At 45.5% G+C, this 27823-nt stretch overlaps 2 protein-coding genes across 2 annotated transcripts in view; both read right to left on the reverse strand.

Moving 5' to 3' along the window:
- Positions 1-27823, reverse strand: part of LOC144145095 (dehydrogenase/reductase SDR family member 7-like) — a 54082-nt gene that overhangs the window by 15523 nt on the left and 10736 nt on the right. The window contains exon 2 of the mRNA XM_077676587.1: positions 1451-1703. Within this exon, the coding sequence (XP_077532713.1) occupies positions 1451-1703 (253 nt within the window). The remainder of the gene's footprint in view (positions 1-1450; positions 1704-27823) is intronic.
- LOC144145094 (THAP domain-containing protein 10-like) lies at positions 15599-26000 on the reverse strand. The gene is made up of 6 exons (XM_077676586.1): positions 25203-26000; positions 25030-25123; positions 23891-24016; positions 18206-18376; positions 17597-17720; positions 15599-15935 (listed from the first exon to the last, which is right to left on the reverse strand). The coding sequence occupies exons 1-4, from the start codon at positions 25521-25523 to the stop codon at positions 18291-18293; spliced, it is 627 nt and encodes a 208-aa protein (XP_077532712.1). The 5' UTR covers positions 25524-26000; the 3' UTR covers positions 15599-15935; positions 17597-17720; positions 18206-18290.

Below are 27823 nucleotides of genomic sequence, written 5' to 3' on the forward strand. Positions count from 1 at the left end.
AAAACGAACAAAACGCTCGGAAAGTTAAGCATAGACTACGGCACATCCCAATTTTTTTAATTTGAATAAGTTCCTCGCTTATGCGTTTTATTTTTGTTGTTTATTGTCCTGTTCATTTCGAAATTTCTCCCTTTTATGCACTCCTTTATATTTTCGACAACACCCTCGCCGAAAGGAAATCCTGCGCACCCCCCTGGTTCACGCAGTTATGTGCGTTGAACCACACTTCGCGGTTACACGAAAGGTCTTGCATTGAGTTATTGTCTGCGGAAATAAACCCGCTACCGGAGTTCACTTTGACCCGTTCACGCACATGAGTTGCATCCCACATAAACCTCATGCGGCCACGCGGCACGTCAGCCCGTCAGCCCACGCTCGTGCAAATACTGGCTCTTTTCCTCGTGGCGGAAGCTGTCCTTGGCCATTCATTGTATAAGCGCACGTATATTTCTCCTCCTCGAGGGTGCGGGAAGGCAAAACTAGCACGCCCCGGCTTCACCTTGGCGTGTACGGAGAAGAGACAAGAGCGTTGGCACGCATATAAATTGCTCGGGCCAGTTTATACCGCTCGCTGCGTTTTTCTTTGTACATTCTTACTACCTCCATTGTGACAGTTTTCCTCGCAGACTATCAGGCCGGTAGCGTCAGAGATAGCTGCCGGTTTTCTCGCTTCTCCTGTCTGCCTCCCTGAGCGTAAAACTCCGCTGGCATATACGCTGAGAGAGGGCGCTTATCCTGCTTCCTTGTCTTTGTGTTCCTAGCGCACTAATTTTTACAACAGACAGTGCGCACCCACTTGCCAAACAATGTGTTTTAGAGAGGTAGACGAAGGAAGAGAGAACCCGAGAGGAAGCGTTTTCTTTGAGTCGTTCCCCTTCTTTTTATTTTTATTTTTTTTACTGGTTACACTTTCCTGAAGTTTACAAGACAAAAATCACAGTAAAATGTTAGATGTACGCCAACTGTGCGCGTATAGAGATATGTAAACGCCGAAAAAAAAAGAGAACTATTTTCAGCCATTCCAGTACTAACAAAATCGACCAAACATTCCTGTTCTGCACTGACGTTTCAGGTGCGCCCAAGGAGACTAGAAGTAGCGTGTACATAGATATTTAGTTAGCTAGTCAATCATGTAGTTATTTATTCGCTGTATTTCATTATTTAACCAATTAGTTAGTTAGTTAGTCAGTCAGCCAGTCAGTCAGTTAGTTAAGCAGTTAGTTAATTAGTTGGGCCGCTGTTTAATTAATTCTTTAATTCGTTTTTAGTTAGTTAGTTAATGTAATCGTTGCATAGGAGTGATGATGAAATACGCCGAGCTAGCTTGCCGATATTCTATCATTCACCAAGAGCGTGCTCATATTAGGTGCCCTTAATATTACCACGCTCTTGGCGAATTGTTTCTGTAAATAGTCTCTGCCCACGATGAGACGGTATACCAGGGCAGTACCTGCGTGCGCTCTGGGGCGTAAAAGTGGTCCCATGGAAGATGCTATGGGTTGGCCGGCCACGGTTCGGTGCAGAGTATCGCCGAGTGCGGCGTGTTCGCTTGGCGATCGTTCTCCATGATGCTCCGTTCTTCTTCCGGTCAAAAGTGAAGGGCGAAGTAGAAACGAACGCACGGCGCAGTATACGTACGGCGCAGTCCAGCGCCTTTTAGCACCGCGCCTCCTTCCGCTGACACTTGCCGCACGGTTTGGCATCTGTGGGGTGCAATAGCAGAGCAGTTATCGTCGCAGGCGGCACGTTTACGACTACGAGTGTAGGTAGCATTGTGTATTAGATTGATCAAAGCACCAAACCTTAACTATGTTACAAGTGGTTACACGCTGCATTACAGCGGTATCAAATTGCGGTTTTTCTAAAGAGTAATGAAACCAATTTGACATTCGTTTCTGAATTACCACAGGCGGCGCATTTACGTCTATAAGTGTAAATAGCATCGCCGATTGCATTGATTAAAGCACCAAACCTAAACTATGTTACAAGTAGTTACACGCTGCATTATAGCGGTATCAAATTGCGCTTTCTCTAAAGAATATTAGTAAGAATATTTCGGAATTTATTTTAAAACTAACGTGGAATTTACTCTGAAGGCAGCTTACAGCGTATACCTCCACACTGGTGGCTTTTGAAATGTGGGCACCAAGCAAGGTTTTGTACAATAAAAAAGACAGAGTAGCCGACAGACGCCGCGCAGAGTAACAACTGGTTTTGATTTATGAAAATGAACTTTATATACTCGTATGGGCGAAAAAATGCACACTGCGCACGCGTGAAAAACAAAATGCAATAAGCAAAAATGTGGTTGATCCCTTTTTCATACGAATCGGTACAACACGAAAGTGAAATGTGCCTTCAAAGGAGCAGTAGAATGTTTATTGTGCATCAATATGAACGTGCACATCGATATTTATATTTCATCGGTATGGCACCGATAGACGCTTCAACATTATACACTGGATTACACGCGCCGGAGCATTGCGGAAATCCGACTGAAACCACGGGCGCTCGCAAACCGGGGTAACGAAACCGAACTGGTTCTTAGCGAATCGTTTGGTGAAGTCACGGTCCGCTGCAGCGAAAGGAGCATGATTACGGGTCGACAGCTATCTTGTGGGTGTGCTTGGAGATCGAAGTCCTGCTGGCGGGTCTCTTCAGCAAAGGTGCGACCACTTCGGTCGTTCTCCGTGGCGTGCACGGCAGACGGTTGAGTTGCGAAGAGCTCAGCTTGTGGAACGCGAGAGGCAGAGTTCGCGGCCCCCAGCAGTAGCGCCAACTATCGGCAATCATTAGCGCCACAACGCACTACTTCGCTTCACCTCTCCGAGACGACAGCACCATCTCAATATATATTCTTACAGGGAAAGATATATGGCGCATTCCCAGAGCTAAACAGGGGTGAGCATAGCCCAGTTGGCAGAGTGTCTCACTCTCACACCTCCCGTTGTGGCCAGAGTGATCGTGGGCCCGAAACCTAGCACCACCGCGTCAGTGGACCTTTTTCTGGCGGTCATTTCCGCGACCGATATGACGTCGGTGAGGTCTTGTATGTACCCCGGAATAAAACACTTTCATGTTAACACACAAAACTGGAAAGTGACCCGCCGCGGTGGCTCAGTGGCTAAGGCGTTGAGCTGCTGAGCACGAGGTCGCGGGTTCGATTCCCGGCCGCGGCGGCCGCTTTTCTGATGGAGGCGAAAAGCAAAAACGCCCGTGTGTACGAGATTTCGGCGCACGATAAAGATCCCCAGGTGGTCAAAATTAATCCGGAGCCCTCCACTACGGCGCGCCTCATCGCCTGCGTTGCGTCGGCGCGTTAAACCCCACAATCAATCAAAACTGGAAAGTGTCGAAGATCATTTTGCTCCATAAAAAGTTAGGTCAGAATTTCAACTTAAGGGTTAGGTCAGGGTTTCGACTTAAGGCCGATTGCTCTGACCTCTAACATAAAATTATTCGAGTGAATAGTCTTTTAAACGGATAGCTTCTTTCATGCAGTACAGGCAAGTACTTAGTCCTGCTCAGATGGGTTTTAGGCGGGGATGTTCTATTTGGAACGCTCATGTGGACTTGGAGACGAGTATTCGCTTAGCACCAAAAGGAAAAATGGTGTCGGTATTAGTGACCTTAGATGAAGCTAAAGCTTATGGCAGTGTCGAGCATAGTGTCTCAGTCAACGGACTAGCCCGCATAAACCTGCCTGCATACCTTTTTGCTTGGATTAGGTAGTTGGCCGATCGGGAATTCTTTTACACAAAGGCTATTTTCAAGATTTCTACAAACTAGAGGTGTGCCTGAAGGATCGGTTTTATCGCCTTTACTTTTCAACATCCTTATGTGTGACATTCCTCTACTCCCTGATGTAACAACCTACATTTATGCGGATGATATAGCGAGACATGGCTTGACAGCATTCATTTAACGTTAAATGTGTCGAAGAGTGCTCTACTTGTCTTCTCGGTTGCAGGACCAGTTTCAATTACTCTCGCTTACAAAATTTTGCAGGTAGACAAGCGTTTTGCCGACTGTACATACTTAGAAATAAATCTACTTTTCTTGCTTTTATAGCCAGCAGAGAAAAGTTTTCCGATAGAGTCGGTTGGCTTGTAGCAAAAATCAGATATTTTAGCACTAATTTTGGAATTATGCCTTTTAATGTGACCATATAAATTCAGCATGCTGATTTGCAAAAACTTTTTAATCATGAGTTATTATGTTCAATAAGTCATAGAATTTTATTAAATACCAAACACGTATTCCACACATCGTTTCAACACCCACCAAGAAGGGTGTTTATTATTTCAACACCTTTTTCCCACAAGGGCATAAAGCTACAAATTAGGGTGTTGGAAACTAAGAAAAAGGGTGTAAAGAAAAAGGGCAGGGTGTAAGAAGAGACTGCCAACTAAGAAAAAGACATCTAAGAAAGAGCTCTACCTTTGGAGGTATTTTATACCCGTTTACATGGGTGGACTGAACATTTCTACAAGCGGGGTGATGTCTTTTTACCTCAGGATGTTTAAAACGTAAATACGCATAAAAGCTTTTTAAGCTTGGGATAGATTCGTTGGCGTGAGCAAAAAAATACCAAGAGCTGGGCTGCCTGTAGAAGGTGCACCACCGCAGATAGGGTATTATAACAGGGAAGCCGGCTTTCGAGCCTGTTAGAGTGCGAGTACAAGGGCGAATGCATATTGTTGCGACCGGGTATTAGGCCGACCCGAGCCGAGCTCTGTCGCCTCCGGAATACGTGTGGTAGCGTGGTGTGACGAGCGGCCAGCCGCTGCTGCAGCCGTGAAGTCCAGAAACCGTAGGCTAACGTAACTGTTTACTTCATAGCGAGAGGTGAGCCGAAGCCAAAGAACAATGCCCCGACGGGCGAGGTAACAGTACAGGACTCGAGCAGAGTGACAGTATTGATTCACTGCTCAAACAGGAATGAATCTACAGCGCTTGGGCGGCTCTATTTATACCCAAAAGTGGTAACGGTCAAAACGCCAACAAGCGGCAACACGCCACGAACGTCACAGACACACACAACGCTCTTTCCAGAGTTCGTGAGCAGTCGGTAGCATCGGCGCACGTTGAGTCCGAGAGAGGGGAGAAAGGAGGACTCCGCTACGATCGCGGGGCCTCTGTGTCCTTGGGGCAGGTCTGGGCCTGTTGCGTCGGCACGCCATCGAATGGTGATCGCGCCGATAGCGAAGCGCCTGACCCCAGCTTGTCGAGGCATAAAAACATGAATCACTGACATGGGGGGGGGGGGGGGGGGGGCTGCCTGAAAAGCGCACGCAGTGGCTTCGCCGCACAGCGGAGGAGTGATGCGGGAAAGTACGGCGGCTGGCCGATTCGTAACAGTATGCGCATAAGGTTGCTTTTTTGAGATTCTAAAACGCAAAAAAAATAATCAAATTGACGCAGCTTGAACTATGGTGCAAGGCTGGAGAAACAGCAGAGCTGGGGGCCGACCTAGCTTGTTTCCCCCTTGGATCAGCTGTCAGTGTGGGCAGTCTCGGGCGTCTTAACGTGCAGGGCGCTTAACAGCGATGTGTAATTGATATACTATTTGGAAGCCATTTCTTGGGAGCCAGAAAAAAAAAAGGAAATAAAGGCATGGCCGTGCGACGATTTATTGTGCGGATAGCCATTGTAAAACATGCAGCTGGCTTGCCCGTTTCGCATGTTGTGCTTTTTTTTCTGTGCAAATTTTCTAAGGATTATATCTACGATGCTGAATAATATATGCCGTACCCACGGAAAGTGTGAAACGTGTCTAACGTTAATTAACCCGCCGCGGTGACTCAGTGGCTAAGGCGTTGCGCTGCTGAGCATGAGGTCGCGGGTTCGATTCCCGGCCACGGCGGTCGCTTTTCTGATGGAGGCGAAAAGCAAAAACGCTCGTGTGCACGAGATTTCGGCGCACGGTAAAGATCCCCAGGTGGACAAAATTAATCCGGAGCCCTCCACTACGGCGCGTCTCATCGCCTCCGTTGCGTCGGCGCGTTAAACCCTACACTAAATCAATCGTGTCTAACGTTAATTGCAGGTGCCGGTGCGGACAGGCAATGGACACGGAGTTAGAATCAGTGTCCCTAAAGAAAATAGCAGCTGGGCGCTGCTAGGAGCAGCAGCGCCCAGCTACCATTTTCTCTAGGGGTGCTGCAGAGAGATGGGACGTGTTACGGTGCCTGGATGTTCCTCCTCGCCCGGGCAAGGAGGAACATGCAGGCACCCTAGGACGTGTAGACGCACTGAGAGGTGACGACGACGAATGCGTAACGACACACATGTTCAACGAGGCTCTTCTAAACATACACGTCCTTCAATTTATGTACTTTGAACTTTTGCAGGAACACCCGGAACTTGCGCAGGCTCTGAAAATCCACAGGCCAGACATTTACGGTGCCAGCGACTCTGAATGGCCGTCGGTTCGCAAGATTAGATTGTCAGTGCTAGCAGTCAGCCGTCGCACTTCCGTACGCTTGAAGAGCCGTGCACGCTGTCGCAGTTACCATCGCGGCATCAGAAAACGTTCCGGCAACGTGGAATATCTGCTTTAGTAGTCAAATTATTTTCTTACTGCATCACGCGGGCCTTTTTATGTTGGCTATAGGACAATATGCTACATGAGGCACCCGCACACCCATGTCAAAGCATAATTCTGCTGCGTGCGTGCGTGCATGCGTGTGTGTGTGTGCTTAGTGAAATAATGCCAATTTCAAGTGGTGAAGGTGCGAACAAGCTCAACCCCTGGCAATGTACATGTTGTTGGGAACGTTTTATGGCTATGTGGACAAGTGTGTTAAACCAGAATGCCGGTTCCGTTACGGTTCGGGTTCACAGAAATCTATTTCGTTCCGGTTCACTTCCAATTCAATTAAATCATGCTCCGAACCGGCTCGCAAACCTGTTCGCAAGCTTGAACCAGCTCGCGAACTGGTTCAGGGTTGAATTATTAGTGAAGTGTAAAACTAGCTTTGTACCTCAAATTCACCATAAAACTCAAACACAATTTTCGCTCCTTCAAAATGCTGCATTTTTTTAACAAGCGTGGTGCAATATTGAATTCAACTTTAAAAGATTAGGCAATATTTTAAGGAAAACGTAGCCGGAGCTCTGCTCTCCCAGGAATTCTTCAGCAAGTGAAGTGATCCTACCTCCTTGAACAGACATGCCCCTTAAAATCCCCCTCGATAATACGTACAACGCCCTTCTATCTCATTGCACCCTTACCCGATTTTTCTACCCCCATCCACACCCCTCCTTAACCAACTAGCAAGCCATAATCTATCGTTGCCTTCAGACCTGCACCTTCTACAATCCCATAATCCACCAGCAGGTCACACCCACTATCTACCCCTGTTAATGCCAACACCACAACACCCCGCTCACCATATTCCACCTCATACACCCTGTCCCCACTCCCCTAACCCACCCCGCAGCAATGGGAGACCGAGCTGACCCGCCCGGACCTGACCCGCCTTGGTTCCGCGGGCCATCAAGTCGGTCCGGTCAAGAGGCATCTTAGACTAAAGACGCTTCACCACCACCCCCTTCCCTATTTCCTTTTGCTCCAATGAAAATTTGTTACTATACTGCCAGCCACTTTTTAACCCTGACCTTATGTCGTGCTAGACTGCATAAAGCCACCCACAAGAGACACGACTGTTGGATTATGGCACCTCTTGTTCCGTTTTGTACAGGTTGGGTGCTAACAATAAGTTAACAAAGTACTAATTCTGTTTAAATTATTTTCTTGTCACCTCACTGATGATGTAGGTAGTGGAGCGGAAAGTTGGCAAGTCTTTCAATGTTTATCATCTCTTCTTGTGACAAAGTCCTTGAGGCCATAATGGGGTTGAGCGAGTTACCAAAGGCTGATTCTTTCAAATTAGGCACTAGAGCTTTGCTTTCATGGCCCATGTAACGTCCCTAGCCAAGTGTAAAAGGAGACGCGGCAGAGAAATAGGGCCGACCACTGCGTCATCGGCTTGCTACCACGACAACCAAGGGGGAATGCTGCCTGCATTCATATAACAAAACAATCGGCAACAAACTTCCACGTACACCACATACATACAAACAGGGTGTTCCATCTGCCCATGAAGAACAGATTTTCTTGTACAAGAGACTATAGCATGAAATTTAAGATGCTAGTGGAAATCAGCGAACTCAAATGTGCATGTAGTGCCCAATTCTCGGCACACCTCTTGATTCGAAAGAATGCAATCTCTCAAATTTTGAGTCAACACACGAAATTCTGCCTTGGTACGTCTTTTCCGGGATCCCCCTGTTGTGCGTTTTGGAAACCTATTTCTGCAGTCCCCCTCCGCTGTATTTCTCTCTCTTGATGCCTCGCCTCACTTGCATAAACCAATAAAAACAGCAAACAAAACCAATAAAAACACCTGGCTTCTATAGTCAGTGCAACAATGCACCTCTTTCTTCCTGTGTCCTGTCCATCCCACTGTTGCTTTAATCCTTATGGTTATCTACCGACCAGCCACAACTTCAGGTGCTACACGTAAGCACATGTAGGGTTTCAACCATTGAGCGGTTCGCAGTGCAGCAATCTCACGGCCTCAAGGCCCTTGCACAGTCCCAGCGAGGGAAGGGTAAAGTCGGTGCTGCAACCCTCGATCGAACAGGCTGCTGAGAGTCTTTTTTTTTTCTTTTTTTTTGCATAGCCTTGCACTTGGTTTGCTCGACCAGCAGCAACATACCATTGCAGAATCAGTGCGCAGTCATTTCACCATGTTGTGACTACAAAGAGAGCGTTTATAGCTTTTGATTCATCTGAAGGGGAAATGTGTACTAGAGATTGCGAAGTTGATGCTGCATGAAGAAGAGAAGCCCTTAATGACCGCCCGTTATCAACAATGGGATGGTCGAACCGTTATGTTGTGAACCCGAAACTGATATTTCTTTTTTGGTTCAGTTGCAGTTTGAGTTCAGGGGGCTCAGAAAATGACGGTTCGGGTTCAGTTCGTTTTCAGTTCGGTTCAGCACCCTGGTATTGAGGCTGGTCATTTTCCTGGTTTGCTACATACAAAAATTTGCATTTCATGACATTAATGTAAGTGATAAAATATTCCTAATCTTGCTTTCAGATGCTGCAGCACACTGCATACTATATGTTTGCCCGATGGATTTGGCGTTGGCTGGGATGACGCAACAGGAGGGTCCTGCCCAGCTGTGTCATATGCACAATTAGGGATGCCTTCCCCTTTCCAGTATATGCAGGTTTTCAGTACCCACAATAATAAAGCCTTATTGTGTTGGCATAACGTGCAATTTCGCAAATGTATGGCTATGTCAGCTGTTTCTATATATGTTGCCAAGTGGTATTTTCTGGCATATTTTACACGTGTTTATTGAATAAAGTGGCACTACACTCTCAAAAATTTTATTTCATGAGACTGCACTTTTCACGCTAATGCATCCCGCACACTAACCAAAGGATAACAATGCAAGAGTTAGAATTCAATATACAGATGCCCCAAAGTATAAACAGAACCTTCAAGTGCTGGCCGATCTTTACCTCTGGGTGCTAGCAATGGTGCCTTGCAATATGCCTGTTGATCCTACCTGATCTACAGCTCAGGTGACGGAGTATTTGTTGAAGTGGGCAGCCTCGGGCTCTGCTTTTGTATCAAGCAAACGGTTTGGCCAAGAGCTGCTTGCCGCTGATAAATACTTGTGGCGAGCTTATAAACCCCCCCCCCCCCAAGTGCCAGCACTGCCCACTCACTGTGCACAGAAGCATTCTTTTGCTGGAGCTGCCAAGTCATCAAAAACATGTTGCATGGCCACTGCCTATTAGTTGTTTGCACGTTGTGCAGTATGCACAGTTGCCGCAAGCACACGCAGATATGGTGCCGCCAACGCTTTCATGTTACAATAAGCACACAATCGATAGAAGACTCTCATAATAGAAGCTGAAATGGTATGAGAAACGTATCGTTTTCAGTTCTTGACAAACAGTACAGCACACAAATTATGTGGGGAGGCCAGGTTAAATACAAGCATGTGCTGATCTCTAAGATGGCATATTTATTGAGGAGTTCAGATTATGTGCAGACATGTTATTTTATAAACTTGCTCATGCAGTATAGTGCTGTTGGTATAGTACTATACTATACCATAGCACTATAACAGCACTATACCATTGCGTATAGTGCTGTTGGTACTGCGCGCACTATGCTTGGTTTAGCTGCACAGGACTGCAAGGCTTTGGGGTTGTTTCAGACGACAGTGGCCAATTGATGCAAGCAACAGTGTCTTACATGACCATATTTGTCGAGCGGGCACTCTGTTTCACAAAATGATTATTTTCTCCTTGAACAAAAACAAGCCCGGTTCAAATACAGTCAAAAACAAACCAGAAGCAGAAAACGGCTTGCAACGGTATGGTGGCGACATCTAGGTTCACTAACGGTAAACAAGGCTTTCCAGTCGGCTGCAGAGCGGTCGGTTCCTGTGATGCCATTTGCAGGCCACAAAAACACACGATTTAGTGGGAAAATCAAAATTTTAACGTAAATTAATTTCTCAGTGAATAAAACATTGTTTGCATCTGGACAAGCGTGGGGACACTTTAAAACACGAAATCTTTCGAATAAAACAAACTTGTATTTTGTCTTCATGGCTCCTTTAAGGTGATAAAGCAGCTTTGGTAGAAAAATAAGACAGTCTTGTAGCTTTGGCACAGCAAGTCACATAGGCAAATGGCTTGCCGTGGACCCTTGGCACAGCAGCACTGACCGCACAAACGACAAGTAGCATCTACACGAGGTCAAGGCAGCCGAATTGTAGCTCACGCCCCATGGAGCACTGATGTTGTGGCTGTAGCACTGGGCATTGTCCTCCACCATAAAGGATTCACTGTTTCCCAAACCTCGACCGGTGGAATTGCACAAGGGAGGTCTTGTCTATAAGATCAGGCGTGCTTGTGACATGAGGTGGCTGCACAGGAAGGGCATGTAGAGTTCCGCCATTGATGCACTCCTCAAGTAGCAAGTACAGATTGTCCACATAACCTGCGTATCCAAAAGGCACTCATGTATGTTAAATAATCAAAGTAACAAGCACAACAAAGCATGTTATGAATATTGTAGCGGCAAAATTGCGGCAAATAATTGTTACGCATTTTTGAGCTCCCCCAAGTATGTTGTTGCTGATAAAGTGCACAAACTGACTTGCTTCTATGAGTGCTATGCAGCACGCAAGAAATGAATGAGTTAAATAAACATTGTGACAGATTATGGCACTCCATTCAATGTAGAGATAGAACAGAAATAAAACAAGGCTAACATTGTTTGAAATTGATGCATTTATTATACCACGTTCACCTTGCTAATAAGCTAAGGCAGCAGTTCTCAGCCACAAGGGTGTTGGGGACCCCTTTTGGGCTTGCAAAAGGCATAGAGGACCCCACAATGAACTATGTTTATACGTGTCATAATGTCAAATAATTTGCACATTAACTTCAATAAAGCTTGCTGTTGGGCTAGTTGGTACTGCCACTACCCTGTACTCGCATTCCACTCGCACGTGCACTGGGAAGTGATACGAGGTGGCAGCAGTATTTATATGTTGTCTTGTTCATTAAACTTTTCACAGTTGCTAGTAGCGCATCTTCCGTTTCGCATGTCCTTTTTTCCTTCTATGGTGTGGTGTGGTGGTCGTGTTAAGTTCAGCGCTATTTGTTCTATTAATTTTCACATGCAGCTGCAGTCTCAAACATACTCGTCAACGTCCGCCTTTTGTTTAGTAATTTTGTACCGATGTGTGCGGTATTTTCAAACAATTTGCTCTTGCAGCTTACACTCACTGAAACACCTACATGCTGCCTTTTGTGTGTTTGGCTTTTCTGCATTCCTCCATGTTGTGCAAAAAAGCCTACGCAAAACATGCGCTACGCAAAAAAATTTAGTGTACATGACATGCAGCGAAGGAGAAAAAGTTAAGGTAGGTTGGGGAGTTTCGAACAAGGCTTTTCGGACCCATAAAATGTCTTCATGAACCCCAGGGGGTTCGTGAAGACATTTGAGAACCTAACCACTGAGAACCCATTTGAGACCACTGAGCTAGCGTACTATACCTAAGGCCAAGCATAGGTGGTCTAAGAAAATTTATTTATCTATTTATTTATTTATTTATTTCGAAATAACCCTAAGGGCCCTCCGATGGAGGGTATTCATAGGGTGTACACCACATCACAATGGTAAACTGATAAATCAAAATTTAATTAAAACAAAACACAGAAGTAAAAAGGGTAAAATAAATGACAGTGCATTACGTAAAAGAAAGAAACACTCGCAGAGAAGGCACCCACAAATAAAAAGTTCTGGACGCACCATGTCAAAATTAATACAACGTCACACGGACGTATACTAGCGTGCAGAAAGAAAGATAAAAAATAAATAGAAAAGGAAAACACAAATCTTCAAATGAGGTAGTGGAATGGTGTTAGGTTTGCATATATCTGTATAGGGCATCTGTAAATTTCGAGACATTTGATTCGATGACAACTTGGGATGGCCAATTATTCCATTCTATCGTGGTTTGAGGTAGAATGATTGAGCAAATGCGAAGGAACTACACGTGATGCGGTTGACTTTGTGTGGATGATCACAACGCGGGAAGATGGCTGAAGGTTCATACATGAAATCATTATGAAGAGATGCATGATAGTAAAGTTTGTAAAATAGTGTTAAATGAGATACGCAGTGACGATGAGATACGGCTTCAAACACGGTGCAATTTTTTAATTCTTTTACACTGGTGTGGCGTGAATAATTCGAATAGATGAAGCATGCAGCGCGGTTTTGTAGGGCTTCCAAATCAGTTATTAGGTATGCTTGATGAGGATCCCATCTGGATGAAGCGCACTCTATTTTAGGACGTATTAGTGTTGTGTATGCCAATTTGCGTAAGTGTGCAGAAGCATGTTTGAGGTTGTTTCAGAAAGCCAAGAGAACGGTTTGCAGATGCGAGAATATGGTTAATGGGATCATTCCGTCAAGTTAGTGGTTAGGTGAACGCCAAGTTATTTGTAGGAAGAAACCTGTTCCACACATTTGTCAAGATGTAAGATGCTGATGGGCGGGGTGCCTGATTAGTAAAAGACTTTAATTTTGTTTTAGCAAGGTTTAGAGGCATTAGCCGGGTGAAACACCACGCATTTACAGTGTTTAGGTTAGATTGAAGAATGTCATGATCACAGTTAGCATGAATATTACGATATATTACACATTTGTCTGCAAATAGTCTGATATTAGATTAGTTAACTGATGTAAATTGCATCCTGTTAGAAATTATTTCTTTTATCCATTCGACAACAGTCGGGCAAATGTTCAGTTTAGTAAGCTTGTGAATGAGCCAATGATGAGGGACACGGTCAAATGCTTTTGAAAAATCTAAGAAGATGGCATCAACTTGGACTCCGGCGTCAATAGATGAATGTATGTCATGAATGAAGCCAGCGAGTTGTGTGCCACAAGAATAGTTTCTGTGAAAACCATGCTGACGCTTAAATATGAGGTTATGTTCTTCGAGGTACTTAATGACTTGTGAATGTATAACATGCTTGAACAATTTACAAATGGTACTTGTTAATGAAATGGGTTGATAGTTATTAAGGGGTGAGGAACGATCACCTGACTACTTGAAGAATGGTACCCCCTTGGCCACTTTCCAATATCGGGGTCTTACGAGTGTTGATAGTGACTGCGAAAACAAGGCCGACAATAGCTGGAAAATGCTTGGTGACAAACTTTTTAGAATTGTTTTATTTAGGCCAGTTTTGTCCGCTGAGGATGAAATCTTGAGATTAGTAAGGAGAGAATAAATTCCAGAATCAGTAATTATTATTTCCGACATAGAAGAGACAATGCGAGTGGTGATGGTGGCCAATGGTTCTAAACATTCACGCGTGAATACCGACGAAAATGTTTCGTTGAGTAGTTTGGAACAATCTGCTTCAGTTATTGCTGTGCCATTTTGATCAGTAAGAATGATGTCAGGAATATGTTTGGGATTAATGACACGCCAAAAGCGCCGTCAGTTTGTTGTTAACATCGATGATAGGTCATGTTCATAGAATTGTCTGCGGGTGGCTTTGATTAACCTTTGGTATTCGTTGTCGCAAGCTTTGTAGCGTTGCCAGGATTCAGATTATTTATTTTTGTTAGCTTGCCTGAACAATCCTTTTTTCTTGTTATTTGGGTGATGGAAGTTTCTGTGAGTACCAGGGAGCAGTGCTATCGGATTTTATGGAGATGACCGGGCGTATTTATCTATGAGGTTAATAAGTGCGCGTTTAAGTAACAACCAGTTTTCATCTACTGTGCGCAATAAGTTTCCACTCAGAAATTCTACTCCGAAAAGCGATAGTTCATTGCTAAAGCGATCGAAGTTAGCCCTTTTGTAGCAGCTAATCTATTTGTTGATAATTTGCCTTTTTATAGGTGACGGAATGAAGTGACCAGTTAGAACGTCATGATCTGAGAAACCATCGGTATGACTTATTTTGGAGCATATATCTGGATTGTTAGTTTGGATAAAATCAAGAATATTTGAACAATGAGTAGACGTTCCGGTTGGGCATGACACTAATTGGGTTTGGCTGAAATCATGACAACAATGGAGAAACACGTGTGACTCAGATTGCACACTGCGGGTTGATAGTGTTGCCCATGTTATGTCTGGAAAATTCCCAAAATTCCCCCACTAAGATGAGGAAAGTTATGCGCAAGTTCCGAAAAAATGCGGTGGAATTCTGCAGTCAAGTCAGGTGGGCAATAAAAGACACCAACAATGACGCTACGCGAGTGTAACTGGATACAAGTTACTACGCATTCAAGAAAGGTGTTGATAACCACTGGTACTACAAGATACTGTTTATTGTTTGAAAGGAGAACACCGCCACCCTGACGGTTTTGCCTATCACAACGAAGAATGTTGAAACCTGTTTCACAAAAAAAATGTTTTCATAAGGAATAGTTTTGATTAACCAAGTTTCAGTTGGTGCTGTCATTGTTGCAGGTGTTGAGTCGATTATAGTAACACTTCTAATATTGGTGTATAAAAAGTGACAACCTTTCTTAGTACCAAATCGACCAGTTGTTAATGCGTGTGGTGTGTAGGACAAGATGAAATGCGGGTGTCATGTCAGACTGGAGAAACAGAGGGAACAGGTTTGGCACAGTTTGCGTGAGTGTCCCATACGTACACTTCCTTATTAATTCTTAGCTTGTTAAAGGCAAGGCTTGCACAGTCTTTACCTCTTCTTATGGCTTTCGAAAACTGCCAAAGTTTATGCCTTTTATCGCGAACAGCTTCAGAGTAATTGCAAGAAATGCCAAAATCCGTACCTTTTAACTTGTGTCCATTACTGAGCCCTATTATGACTTCTTTTTTGTTCAAGAACTTCACAATAATTGGTCGAGAGCGTTCATTTGAAAATCGTTCGAGGCGATGTGCATGTGCGATTTAAGGCTGTTGATACTCCTAGTTTGTCTTGGCAAAACTTTGTCACTATTTGCTCGGACGTTTCCAAGTCTTCCGATACACCCGTATCCTCAATACCATAAAACAGAAGGTTAGATCGCCTTGAGCGGTTTTCTAAATAGTCAATCTTATTGTGCATCACCGACATGTCATGCTCGTTGCTACTGCTTCTAGTGTGAGGCGAAGCGAAAATAACCAGCTTTAGTGCATTTAGCTGCTGTTGTGTGCAACTTGTGGGAAATGTTTGAAAAATTCATACTAGGGGCACGAGCCTCCCGGGTGCTCGCTTGATGGAAGACACACTTGCTTCAGCCTTCCGCACTTTTGGGCACTTCACCTTCCAGCAAGGCTCACCGCTGTGTGTCACTGCCTGTCTATTTTCAGCATTCTCATTGTAGTGCAAGGCAGCCAGCACAGTCCTGTAGTCCATAAAGATGGCACAGTTATGTACATTACATATTCATGGGTTAGCACAAATGCGCACAGTAAGGCAACTGACGTCGTTATAATGGCCACAAATCCAGAGTGCAGATTCTGTTTGGTGTGCTTAACGGGAGACACTAGTCTTGCAATAACTTATTTTAACCTTCAAGTAAACTCTGTGAAACTTAACGTTCTTGCTGCTTTTCCCCCACCGATTTCAAATACAGTCGAGTCCACTTATAACGATACCGTTTATAACAATATATCGGATATAACGATGAACAGCTATGGCACCGTCAACTTTTGTATTCTTTCTATGGTAAAATAAACCGCTTATTACAATGCTCCAGTGCAACAATATCAGATATAACGATTGAATCCGGTTATATTGTGCACCAAAAGTGCAACAGTGACGACTCTAATGATGCGGTTGCGCAGCCACTCAGGTAGTGTCTTCTTAGGAGGCCCAATGCGTGACACAGTCCCCCAGGGACTTTGTTTCCGCCAAGGACATTTACCTCAGCTAGGTGAAGCACCTATAGGTGTTCTTGGAATGGAAGATTTGCGCTGGCTTCACACGCGGCAATCAAAGGTGACCGACTGTGGCTTCTCTTCCGCATATTAGTAGTAGTACGACCTTGCTGGCATGCGAATATAATGTTTTGAGCTCTGTTCTGTCTTTTTTATTACCGGTTATAACGATAGGATTTCCTTGGCACTTGGATATTGTTATAAGTGGACTAGACTGTATGTCATTATATTTTGAGTCAGTCAATTCGTTCCCAAGATAATTGAGTGTATAAGTGAGCGGTTTGGTCTGCATTTTCACACCACTGAAGTTTTTTTATTGTATAGCCTGATGTACCGTATTCACACGACTGTAGGTCGACCCTTTTTTTCAAACTTTACAATCCTGGGGGTTGACTTAGAATCGAAATCGCACCATGTACTGGTACTAACAGCAAGAGAAACGAGAAATCGGAGTTCTTCGAGGTGGGGTCAACTTTGCACCCTTGTTTCCATGCTTATGGTCGAAGCGAAGCGTATTACTTTACCATTGCATACATTCTGGCATCAATAAAGGTGATGCTGACTTTGAAAGTTGGTTTTCCTGATCTGTGCCCTTTGTCCACCGTACTCAGAGCGACTAACTTCACCATTGCGTTCCGAAGTGTACTGAACAATGTGATGTGATTGTGGCAACGTTAGAGCCATGCAATGAATCAAGGGATTCGCTAATACTCATTTTGTTTATTAGAGACGAACAAAACAAGAAAACGAACAAGAGACACGTGCTTATACAAAAGCTTTTCTTTTTTAACATCTACTGTGCGCACCACGATTGCACGGCTCTTGTGGGGGCATCGATCATTGATGGAAGAGCCGTTGTACGAGAGAGTATTGGTATTTGACGGAAGAGCTTCTCTTTTTGACACGATTTTCTAGGCAGTGCTCACATTTCTCTTTTTTTTACAGATGCAATTTGGGGAGGGGGTTGACCTACATTCGTGTCGACTTACAATCGTGTAAATATGGCATGTTTAGTATATTGTATCATGAGAGCACAATAATGCTAAGTACAGGAAGTACAGGCTGTATTTTGCCACTCTCGAGGAACATTTAGCTAGCACTTTTATTTCCCTTTGGCAACACTTACTTGTGCACTTGTGGATGTCAGTGTGTCACCGCTTCGGTGACCTGTACACCACTTTCTTCAAGGGTGGTAAGAGTCCTTTCAGAGCCTCAAGTTCCATATGGCCGCCTGAAGCCACCTTGTTGCTCTAGAAATGAACGAAAATGCATAACGTGAATTGGTTAAATGTGCCCACTACACGAATCAAAAACCCAAAAAGAGATGGCTGGCCGCCAGAAAATAGGAGGGCCTGCCGCGTGCACCATAATTACAGGTACAACGCAGATGGCTGACATGAATCTGAGAAGAATAAGCAAGAAAGCAAGCAGCAGTAAATGAGATCAAATTGTGGCCCTACAAATAAAATAGCACAAGTGCAGTACGTGTTGTAACCAAACGAGATTCTGTGCTTAATAATCATCAGTGCAAGGGCTATTTGTTACAAGAGTTCTAATATCCAACCAACAATATTACATGATAAAAAGCGATGAAGCCGTGCCGCAAGGAATTTCCAGTCACTTGCAGCCATGTTGAATGCAAGACATTTCTCCATAAAAGGATAGAGTGGCATTATCATAGAAAAATACCGACCAAAAGTATCTCTCTAGTGATAGATGTAAGTGCACTACTCACCTGCGCAGGATGAATGTTTGTTATTCAGTTTATGTTGGTCTCAAGGAGCGAGTAGATGCCATACTTTGCACTATAACTTGGAGAGTCAGCACAACTGTTGCCTGCTGCTCTTCCTGTGCCTCCTTTGGCTGCCAGACTTTGCAAGAGTTCGCCTTTTACACCGTCCCGGACCTGAAACGAGCACATAAGATATTTATTGAAAGCATTTCTTTGAACATGCAAAGTAGGCCATGTATCATGTCATGGGATGTGTACTGCCACTATCACCTAACAGTGGAGCAAATAGGTTATACCAGAGTCCTTCAATGCTTTACTGGTCACGAAACTGCTCCGTAACTCAATGGGATAGCTTCATATGCTGCGTTTGGCCGCCGCGCGGTGGCGCCACCCTCTCAATGAGGTCACTCCTCGGGCGGCGTTGCGCTGGCCCGAACGGCGGAGCCGCGGCGAGTTGTGTTTGTTTTGTGCGGGAAAACAAATGTAACGTGCATCTCGCGCTCTTGTGATGCGACTTAATTAAGTAGTGCAACGACGATGCCTAACTTGTGTTGCGTCCCGGGAGGTCGTTCCTTGTACAACGATACCACAGAAAATGTTTCCTTGTTCTGCTGACCGAGCGACGGGGAGCTGCGAGAGAAATGGAGGCGCGCCATCCCAAGGCAAGAAACGGGAGATTTCAGCTTCGATTATAAGTGTGTGACAGTGCGTGGAAATGCACTGTGTGTGAGAATGGAAAAAACAATGTACCCTTTTGAGAGCATCGTGGACCTAGAATTGTACAAGGCTAACTTAAAGCCGGTTTTTTGTCATATCAGTCAGGTTGTAGCGGTGCTTCATTACCTGTTTGCAAACTTGTATTACCTTGCGCTCAGGCTCGCGTGTAAAAAAAGCTTTGGGACGTCCTTGTGCTTTTACTTTTCATATTTCCGCGAATTATCCCATAGTGTTCGTCTTGTTTGTTTTGTAACCGCGCGTGGCCGATTCCGGTTTCTTATCTGGCGTTTCAACCGGAGCGCCCGTTTGCTCTTTTTGTCGTACGTCCCGTCGGGCAATATTTTATATGAAAAGGGTGCCACCTTGTCGCCAACTTGATTTTTTTGTTTCTTCGACAATGTTCTCGATCCCATTTCCATGGATCTGAAATTAATTACGTTCCGAGAGTAATGCATGCATAGCAAACGCCGCGCAACTCACTTTATTGACGTTCATCTGTGCACGTCACACTGCGGACTGCTTCTTCGATGTTTGTGTTTCATTCTAGTCTTCTGTAGAACAGGAGCTCGCTAGCTCGCTGCGTTCAGAAAAGCTTTGCGTCGTTCTTGGCTACGTGGCAATATTCTGTTTCCTCCGTGTGCTCCACATCGCACCGCGAAAAAATAAATTTTTGTACGCTGAACCACGCTCTTTTGTCTCCCTTCGTCACATCGAATTTTTGTTGCGCGTGATAAAATCAGTTTTATTGTTCTTTTTTCGCTTCCTGTTTTTGCAAATTGCAAAGCGTGGAAGCGGAAAGACACATGGTGCATCCTTCGCGTTTCTGCAGGGTTTTAGATGTTCTCAAGTATGTACCCACTCATTGAAACGACAATACTATTGGGCTATCTCTTTTAGGGTTCTGTGCATTCCAGAGCAATCAACGGATTCATTAAGCGTAGTCTGAACGACGCGTACTTGGTTTCTTTCAGTTTTTTTTATTGTATTATCGATAGGCCCGCAGCAGTCCATGACTACGCAGCTACCGTATGTGTGGTATTTACAACATTTGCTTTAAGAAAAGAAGAAATAGAGATTTAAAAATCCGAAAACACAATGGCGCAGCGCTTGTGCCAGAACACGCAGAAGCCGTTGCCGTTCGCGGCCGAAGTCTACGGTAATTTACTACGAAAAATAAAACCCCATTGAAGGCAGGTGATGACTTGACTATTCATTGCTAACTACTACGAAAAAAACACACTTAATCAGCGCACAGACACCAAAAGCAGCGAGCGTTTGCACGCCAAGAGCAGGTCAATACGCCGCGAAAGCGGTGGCTGGATGACCTTCGTGCGGCGGTGGCGCCTGTAGTGGCGCGCGCGGTCCCTATATGAAACTAGCGCCGAAGTTTCGTGACCAGTAAAGCATTGAAGGACTCTGGTTATACCCATGCCACACGTACACAAAAAATGACATTAAGTGCTGAATGCCTTAAAGGAGCACTGACACCAATTTTCTGTGTTAATATTATTGCACATTTCGCTTCCTTCACTCAACAGAATACCCTGGCTGAAATATGAGTGGCCTGCGACGCGAAGAACATAGTTCAATTGGATCTCATTTATCGCGCCGACGGAGCAGCGCACGGAGCGGCACTCAGCAAATGGACATCAACGTGACATCATCCAGTGAAAGCCAAAAGAAGTGATGCGGCAGCGCTCGTCAAAAACTTGTGACGTCACTTAATGCGCGCGGCCCCACGAGCGGCGAGCAGCCCCACGAGCGGGCGCAACACCCTCTCAAGCAGGCGCCAGTGACATCTGCACAAAGCAGTGAGGTCAGTCAGGGATTCTGTCATATGCGCCGTTTGGGATGAAAGCGCGGGAATTTGAAACAAACGATTTTCAGGCCGTTCAGTGTAATTAACTATCGTACGCTGAAGTATTTGAAGTGCTGTTCCAGGTTCGCCAGGCCATTAATAATCGATAAAAGCAATAAAAGTGTAACATAAAATTTTCATGTCAGTGCTCCTTTAAGTTTGAATGCCATTAATTCAATGCTACATGCAAAAAAATCTAATGCCATTCGCTCTAATGCCATTTTCGGTTTAAGGAGTTCCACACAACTCATTCACCATCACGAACACCCGAAATACAGTAAAACCTTATTACAAGAGACACTCAAGGGACCCAGGAAACACATCTCTTCTAACCAAGGTCTCTTGTATGCAGTGTTGCTTACATGGTGAACATAGGAAAACCGGCTGTGGCCTCGTAGGTGTTGTGAAATCCCCCCCCCCCCACCGGATAATGACCGCCGCGAGAGCAGTCTGTCTTGATTTTACCTAACCGGCCGAACCGCTTCTGCTCACTGACTAGTCAAAGTCACTGTTAATTATTGATAGTGACGCTGGGTAGTCAGTGAGCGGAAGCGGTTTGGCCGGTTAGGTAAAATCAAGAGACACTAACACTCGCAGTTGTGAAGCGACACCAGCTGTACTGGACGGGAGCAGTCTGTCTTGATTTTACCTAACCGGCCGAACCACTTCCGCTCACTGACAAGCCAGCGTCACTATCAATAATTAACAGTGACTCTGGCTAGTCAGTGAGCGGAAGCGGTTTGGCCGGTTAGGTAAAATCAAGACAGACTGCTCTCGCAGCGGCCATTATCCGGTGGGGGGGGGGGGATTTCACAACACCTACGAGGCCACAGCCGGAAAACCAACCAAACCGCTTTCATTCAAATGTCTCTTATAGCCAAGTGTCTCTTGTAATGAGGTTTTACACCACGAGGCCGGCCACTGGGATTCCGTCTAGTCTAAGTAGTTCGTTCTATTCTTCTTTCGTTCCATCCAGCTTAGCTAATTTATGGCACGCTGGCATGGAAACAACACGTCATACAGCCAAACACCGGCTGGGCTACGGCCCATCGTGTTGTGCTAGTGACACGTGTCAGGTTTTTAGGCCCACACACTCCGGCTTTGGCGGGGCAATTAACGTATTTATGCCTACTCTTGAACGAGATGAGCACCAAATGAAGCCAACGAAACTCTCAGCATGAAAGTTTTGACGCGGAAACGTATCTGAACTTCGAAATAAGGTGATTGTTTGTGCACTCTTGGAGCCGAAGTTTTGAAGAAGACGAAGTTCACTGAAACAACGGCAAAAGGCAAAACATAGCGATACTCGTCGTGTTAAATTTTTCGGATTCGGCTACCGCTGCCAGGCGACGGCAGCTGCTGAAGCCACTTTTTGAAACGGCTCACACCATTTTTAAGAAAACACTATTTCTGATAGCGTTTTCTTTCACAAAAACACATTTGTAACTCTTGCAAGACGGTTTTCCCTACGTTAAAGACTTCTAAAATATGAGTGCATTTCTTTTTTTGGTTATGATCACCATCATGCCGAACACATTTTTTGCCTTTACGTTTTGGCATGCAGCACAACCCACCCAATTAATGTCATTCGGTATCTTAAGGCCTTAAACACTTAATGTCATTTTTTGTGTACGTGTGGAATGGGTGCTAGTCGATATAGGGAGCATGTGACATCTAAAGAGGGCACGCTGCTCCACTGTGTCAGCGTCATTATCGGCCCGGCCGGCGTCCCGTGGTGGGATAGGCACCCCACAGTCACCTACTAGACAGGCATTTGCGAAGGCAAACAATGTAATCAAGTGAGTTGAATTCCATGCATTGACAGCTCCGAATTTTTTACTGGAAAAAATGGGGAAAGAACACGACATTTCCCAAAAGTAAAAACGTTCTCGACAAGTCTACGTAACGCGGCGGCGCACAGAACTGCACTGTCAGACGTCGTTGCACCCGTCAAGCTAACGCAAACCCTGCAAACAAGGAGTCTTACGCCGCTGCAGTTCAGGTTTTTGACCATCTTTATAACACGTATTGCACAAGGTAACGTTTCTGCAACTGCAAGCCACAATGCACATTTTCCAAGCACATATTGAAAGCGTACAATGTGTCTCTTGTTGATGATTTCCTACACTGTTACTCAAAAAAAGAGGCACCCCGACAATAAAATTTTAACCAATTTCCAACTCTTTATGTGCCGAAGAGACAATTTCATTATGAGGCACTGTGTACAGGGAGACCCACATTACGCTTGATAAGCTAAGGTTATTGGACGTGATACAAAATGGCAGCATACAAGCATTATCTCAATTCATTACCATCAAAAATCAACCGCCACAGACCGGATCCTGTTCTGCAATATCATACACGGCAGCACAGGACCATATACTTAGGAGTCATCACACTGGGTGCATGCCCATGATGGTCAAAGTTGTAAATTGTCTGACTGCCACTGTCTGTGTGTTTTTAGGAGTTTTTTCAGGCAAGATGTGTGGTGACAAGGAGTAATGAATCTTTGCTTTCTTGTGCCCATTTATCGACCTTGAATAAAGCAACTTTTTGGATTGCTCTGGGATAGCAAAAGCCTATTATGTCGCGATTTACTCCAATGCCATGGCCTTAAGGTTTCAAATACACATTCAAGCAAGAAAATCAAACATTATGCCACTTATGCATACAGTAAAGCCTCGTTACAAGAGACACTCAAGGGACCCAAGAAACATGTCTCTTGTGTCCAAGGTCTCTTTGTACGCAATGTTGCTAACATGGCAAACACAGGAAAATCAACCAAACTGTCTTTATTCAAATGTCTCTTACAACCGAGTGTCTCTTCTAACGAGGTTTTACTGTATGTGGTGTTCAATGTGGGTTCATATGTTTTGTCCCGAGCATTATCCATGTGAAAGAAAGATGGCTCAAAGCATAAAGGTATTGAGCACTGCTGCTGCATTTCCTCCATCAATAGCATATCAGTCTGGCATGCTGCAAGTGCAGTAGGGTGCTAATATGCTTAGGAAGCCACACTGAGACCTAAAGAAACATAAAATGTTCCCTAACGGGGTTGTGATTCTAGGGCCATTGCTATAATTACATATCACAATATCACAAAAGGCACTCACCCATTTTATTCACTGTTTGGGTTGTTTGAACCCTGGCAACTTTTGTGTAAGCCGTCAGCGCCGCTTGAGTTCCCTTGGAAGAAACATAGACAACGCACTGGCTCTGCGCATCCACCTTTGCTTGTCCTGTGAAAACAAGTATTGACCTGTTTGTCTTCAAATCAAGATTTTACATGCCGTCAGTGAATTATCCTTATAACTGCATATTATATTTTGTTTTTGCCACATGTACTGAATTTAAAAATTTGATGTTTCCAGTAACCTAGTGTTTACTTAGTAATGGCCCACTTACCCATTTATACTCATTCGATGGTGTTAGCTTATTCTGATTCACAACACATCGCCGTACACTGTGGTTCAGATATCGTGAAATGCATAGAAATATGTCTTTAAATGCAGAAACCCTGCGTTTGTGGGGTAATTTTTGCATACCTCAGCATACTCTCACCCGTTCCCATCGCAACGCTCGTTTACTCACGCAGTGCGACTCAAATAAATTGACACTTCAAAACATCACTTGATGATGTACCATTTTGCCGGAACCACTGCCATTTTTGATCGCGATACAGCCTGGGACTTCTCAAACATGATCGGCAGTACGTCGCAGTCTGTTACAGCCAAACGTGTACAGCCTCCCAAATTTCAGCGACAACCAACCGGCATGTCAGCGCCTTATCACGGTGTTCAGCAGCGAAATAGACGAGAGTAGGGTTATCTGCTGTATGAGTGTGGTCTGCTAGGCTGTTTCCTTGAGAGTGGTACACCCCCAGCCGCTGCATCTGAATGGCTTTGTGCCCCACGCTGCTTAGCTACCTTTGGCGGTAGCGAAACGGCCTTCAAAGATAAGAAAAACATGGGGTGTGTTGCCCTTAGAAGAACAGCGGAGCAGACGACGCTCCCACAACAGATAGTTCTATGCGCGTGCGCGTACCCTCGCCTATTTTGCCGGTGAACACCATGATAAGGCGCTGACATGCCGATCGGTCGTCGCTCCCGCTATGTTATTAAAAATTTTGGAGGCTGTACATGGCGTTCTGTAACCAATACCGCAATCGCAAGCGCGTCATGCGATGTCCTAGCTCAGTACTTCACGGCCGAAACGGACTCGTTGCACGCACCACGATCAAAATAATACCCACCTGCTGCTTTCTCGACCTTCAGCCCCCAGTCAGCGCTGGGGTAAGTCCAAACGGTAGGGGGTGCAGCTTCGCCATGGTGCATGTCTGAGAGAGCCTGCGCGATATCGGGCGTCATTACATACGTGCGGAAGTGTGAACGCACGTAAGCTTCTAGAACCGCAAGGTATACGAACCTTTTGCCCACGTCGTCGCGAAGAATGCTCCGAATGAAAGCCCACGACGTAAATAGATGGCACGGCATCAGGCTCAAGAAGGCAACGCTCGCGGGGTGGCAGCGTGTTCAGCAGGAACTGTTTGTAGCAGGCAGGCTCGAAATGGAGAGAGCAGATCCGACTGCTCTTCTGTGGGGTCCACTCTGTACGTCCCGCAGCACCGCGCACGAACTCTATCCACTTTTGGCGGCGAGGGCCATCGCCGGGCGGAAATCTGTGCATGCTTGCACCCGAGCCTGTATGCGACGGACAGAAGTCTACGGAGCAACGTACTCCCGACATAGTGCTGCAAAGTAAACACGGGCGGTGCGTAAACTGTCAACTGTCAACCCACACGAATATTATGCAGACGCGGACATGACGCGGACGCAGCAAACAGGGTTGCCACTGAGTTTGGCGTTAATTTCGCCAAACGATGAGCAAAAAGTCGCCAAAAGTAGCCATCTTTTTATTTTGCTAAAAAAGTCGGCACATCAGATATCTGTTACAATAAAAAGCTTCCATTCTAATTTTGTGAAATCCCATAGAATACAGTACCAGTGGGCGCACGAGCACTGCAAAGGCGGGAAATTTGAAATTCAGCAGTGAGCGGATAACGGCGTTGCAGCCCATTATGGCGAATCATTGCTCTGCGAATCATTTTCCCGTAATTGGTCGCTGGCTTTGTACGCACAGGCGGAAACCGTTTTTGGATCGCCGGAAAACCCTTAAGTGGCACACCCTGCAACAACGACGTGACGTATCTCGAGTCCGCCTACTCTGCAGGGTGCTTGATGGCTCCCTCGGTGACATCATCCTCTGTCCGGCTGAGCAAGCGGACTGGGCAGCCAGAGCTGCTACGCGCCCGTACAATCCATCACCGACACTCGGTGCTCATATCCGGCATTGAGAGTTTCCTGTCTGCACCCCTGACCCTCCGGACTCCACTTCCTAAAGAGTCAGACAGGTCCTAGTCCACACTCCTTGCGCGTGCCATCTCGCGCCACTGGTCCCACTAGTGCTGCCCATGGACACCACAACCCGGTTATCCCCCCCCCGTGCCATTGTTGTGTGTGTGTGTGTGCGTGCGTGCGTGCGTGTGTGTGTGCGCGCGCGTGTGTGTGTGTGAGAGAGAGAGAGAGAGAGAGAGAGAGAGAGAGAGAGAGAGAGAGAGAGAGAGAGAGAGAGAGGAGAGAGAGAGAGACATTTGCTTCGGCATCACCTGCCCTGGGTGGCAGGCTAGCAGACGCACTAGCGTACGGGCCTCAGCCTTTCTGTCTAGCCTTGCGTGTCACCCAGGGCCAAGTTTTCCGCAAATAAAGATTATTATTATTATTATTATTATTATTATTATTATTATTATTATTATTATTATTATTATTATTATTATTATTATTATTATTATTATCCGATTTTTAAACAACCAGGTAAATTCCTTCGCCGATCTTTGCGTAAAACGAAATAGACAAGAAAATGCGATTATCCTCTAAAGTTTTCGCGTAAAGAACGGCTTGGTCAAGAAAAAAAAAAAGCTTTAAAGATGCAATTGTTTCAACGCCCTGTACACAAAGAGTATACAACCTATTCTAGTCGAGCGATTGTCTGTCCCCTTTGTGCTCCCATTTTCTTTTTTTTTATTACGCTATTTTGACACACGGCATAATAAACAGGAAGAGACTATGATTGTATACAAAACAGTGGATATGTATGTGCCTCGCTGAAAGCTGCCTTCTCCGACGATTTCTTCTCCAGAACGGCTCTCTTGCTCCTACCTACCCAGCGTTGCGGGCGTGCTTTCGTGATGGTGACGATATATATTCGAGCAAGATCAATGATAAGCGCGCTAATGGGGCAGAGCAGGCTGCGTTGGGCAGGCAAACAAAGCACAGGCGAGGCCACAGGCGATCCCCTAGAGATAGCGTTTCGCCTTGGTCTGAGGCGTCTCACCTTCAAATGCTCGCTGCGTTCGAGTTAAGACCCCCTTCCTGCCTGCAGTCAGTCCCTGCGCTCGATGCACCAACGGAAATAAAACGACATATTGAGAAAGAAACACGCTGACAAAATGTGTGCCATCATGGGAAGCTACATGTCAGTCTTGGCCCCCTGCAATTCAGTGATCTCTGACCTTCGCAGCGCGGCCATTTATCTTTTGTCGTCTTCACCAGGGTCCGGTATCGAACCCGCGATCTCGTGTCCCACAGCACACCGAAGGCCATGGGTTATCGTAGCTTATTCGGAGGACACTCAGGCCGTTCTTCGGATAAATGGGAAGCTTTCCTCAGCCACTATTCACTGTTTCCAAAACCTGCTTATCTGACTTTCTGGCCTCGGGACCCAAAGTGCGCTCGAATATGTCATAACAGCTGCTACAATGAAGTATGAAGCGCAGCACGCACACGGGCTCCCACGCACGTGCCCGCCCGAGCGCGCTACTCGCTCCATGCACACGTGCTACCCGCATTACTCGTGCTTAACTGTGGAGAGAGAAAGATAGAGGGAAAGGGAAATTTTGATGAGCTCGAAATTGAGAGCGGAGCCTACAGTCCGGGAATGCATGTGTTGCCCTAGCCGTCTTCGCCCGTGCCGCCAGGAGAGTAGACTCG

Source organism: Haemaphysalis longicornis, unplaced genomic scaffold (assembly GCF_048455015.1).
Source record: "Haemaphysalis longicornis isolate Haplotype H1 unplaced genomic scaffold, Haemaphysalis longicornis Haplotype H1 scaffold_7, whole genome shotgun sequence".
Classification (NCBI taxonomy): Eukaryota; Metazoa; Arthropoda; class Arachnida; order Ixodida; family Ixodidae; genus Haemaphysalis; species Haemaphysalis longicornis.

Bases quoted from the DNA above. Each gene is read 5' to 3' on its own strand.
- LOC144145094 (XM_077676586.1), bottom strand. From the start codon at position 25,523: ATGTCGGGAGTACGTTGCTCCGTAGACTTCTGTCCGTCGCATACAGGC. The intron at 25,124-25,202 runs GTTCGTATACCT...GATATCGCGCAG, and splicing joins CGCGACGACGTGGGCAAAAG to GCTCTCTCAGACATGCACCA. The intron at 18,377-23,890 runs GTGAGTGCCTTT...TGCTCGTTTCAG, and splicing joins CCAAACAGTGAATAAAATGG to GTCCGGGACGGTGTAAAAGG.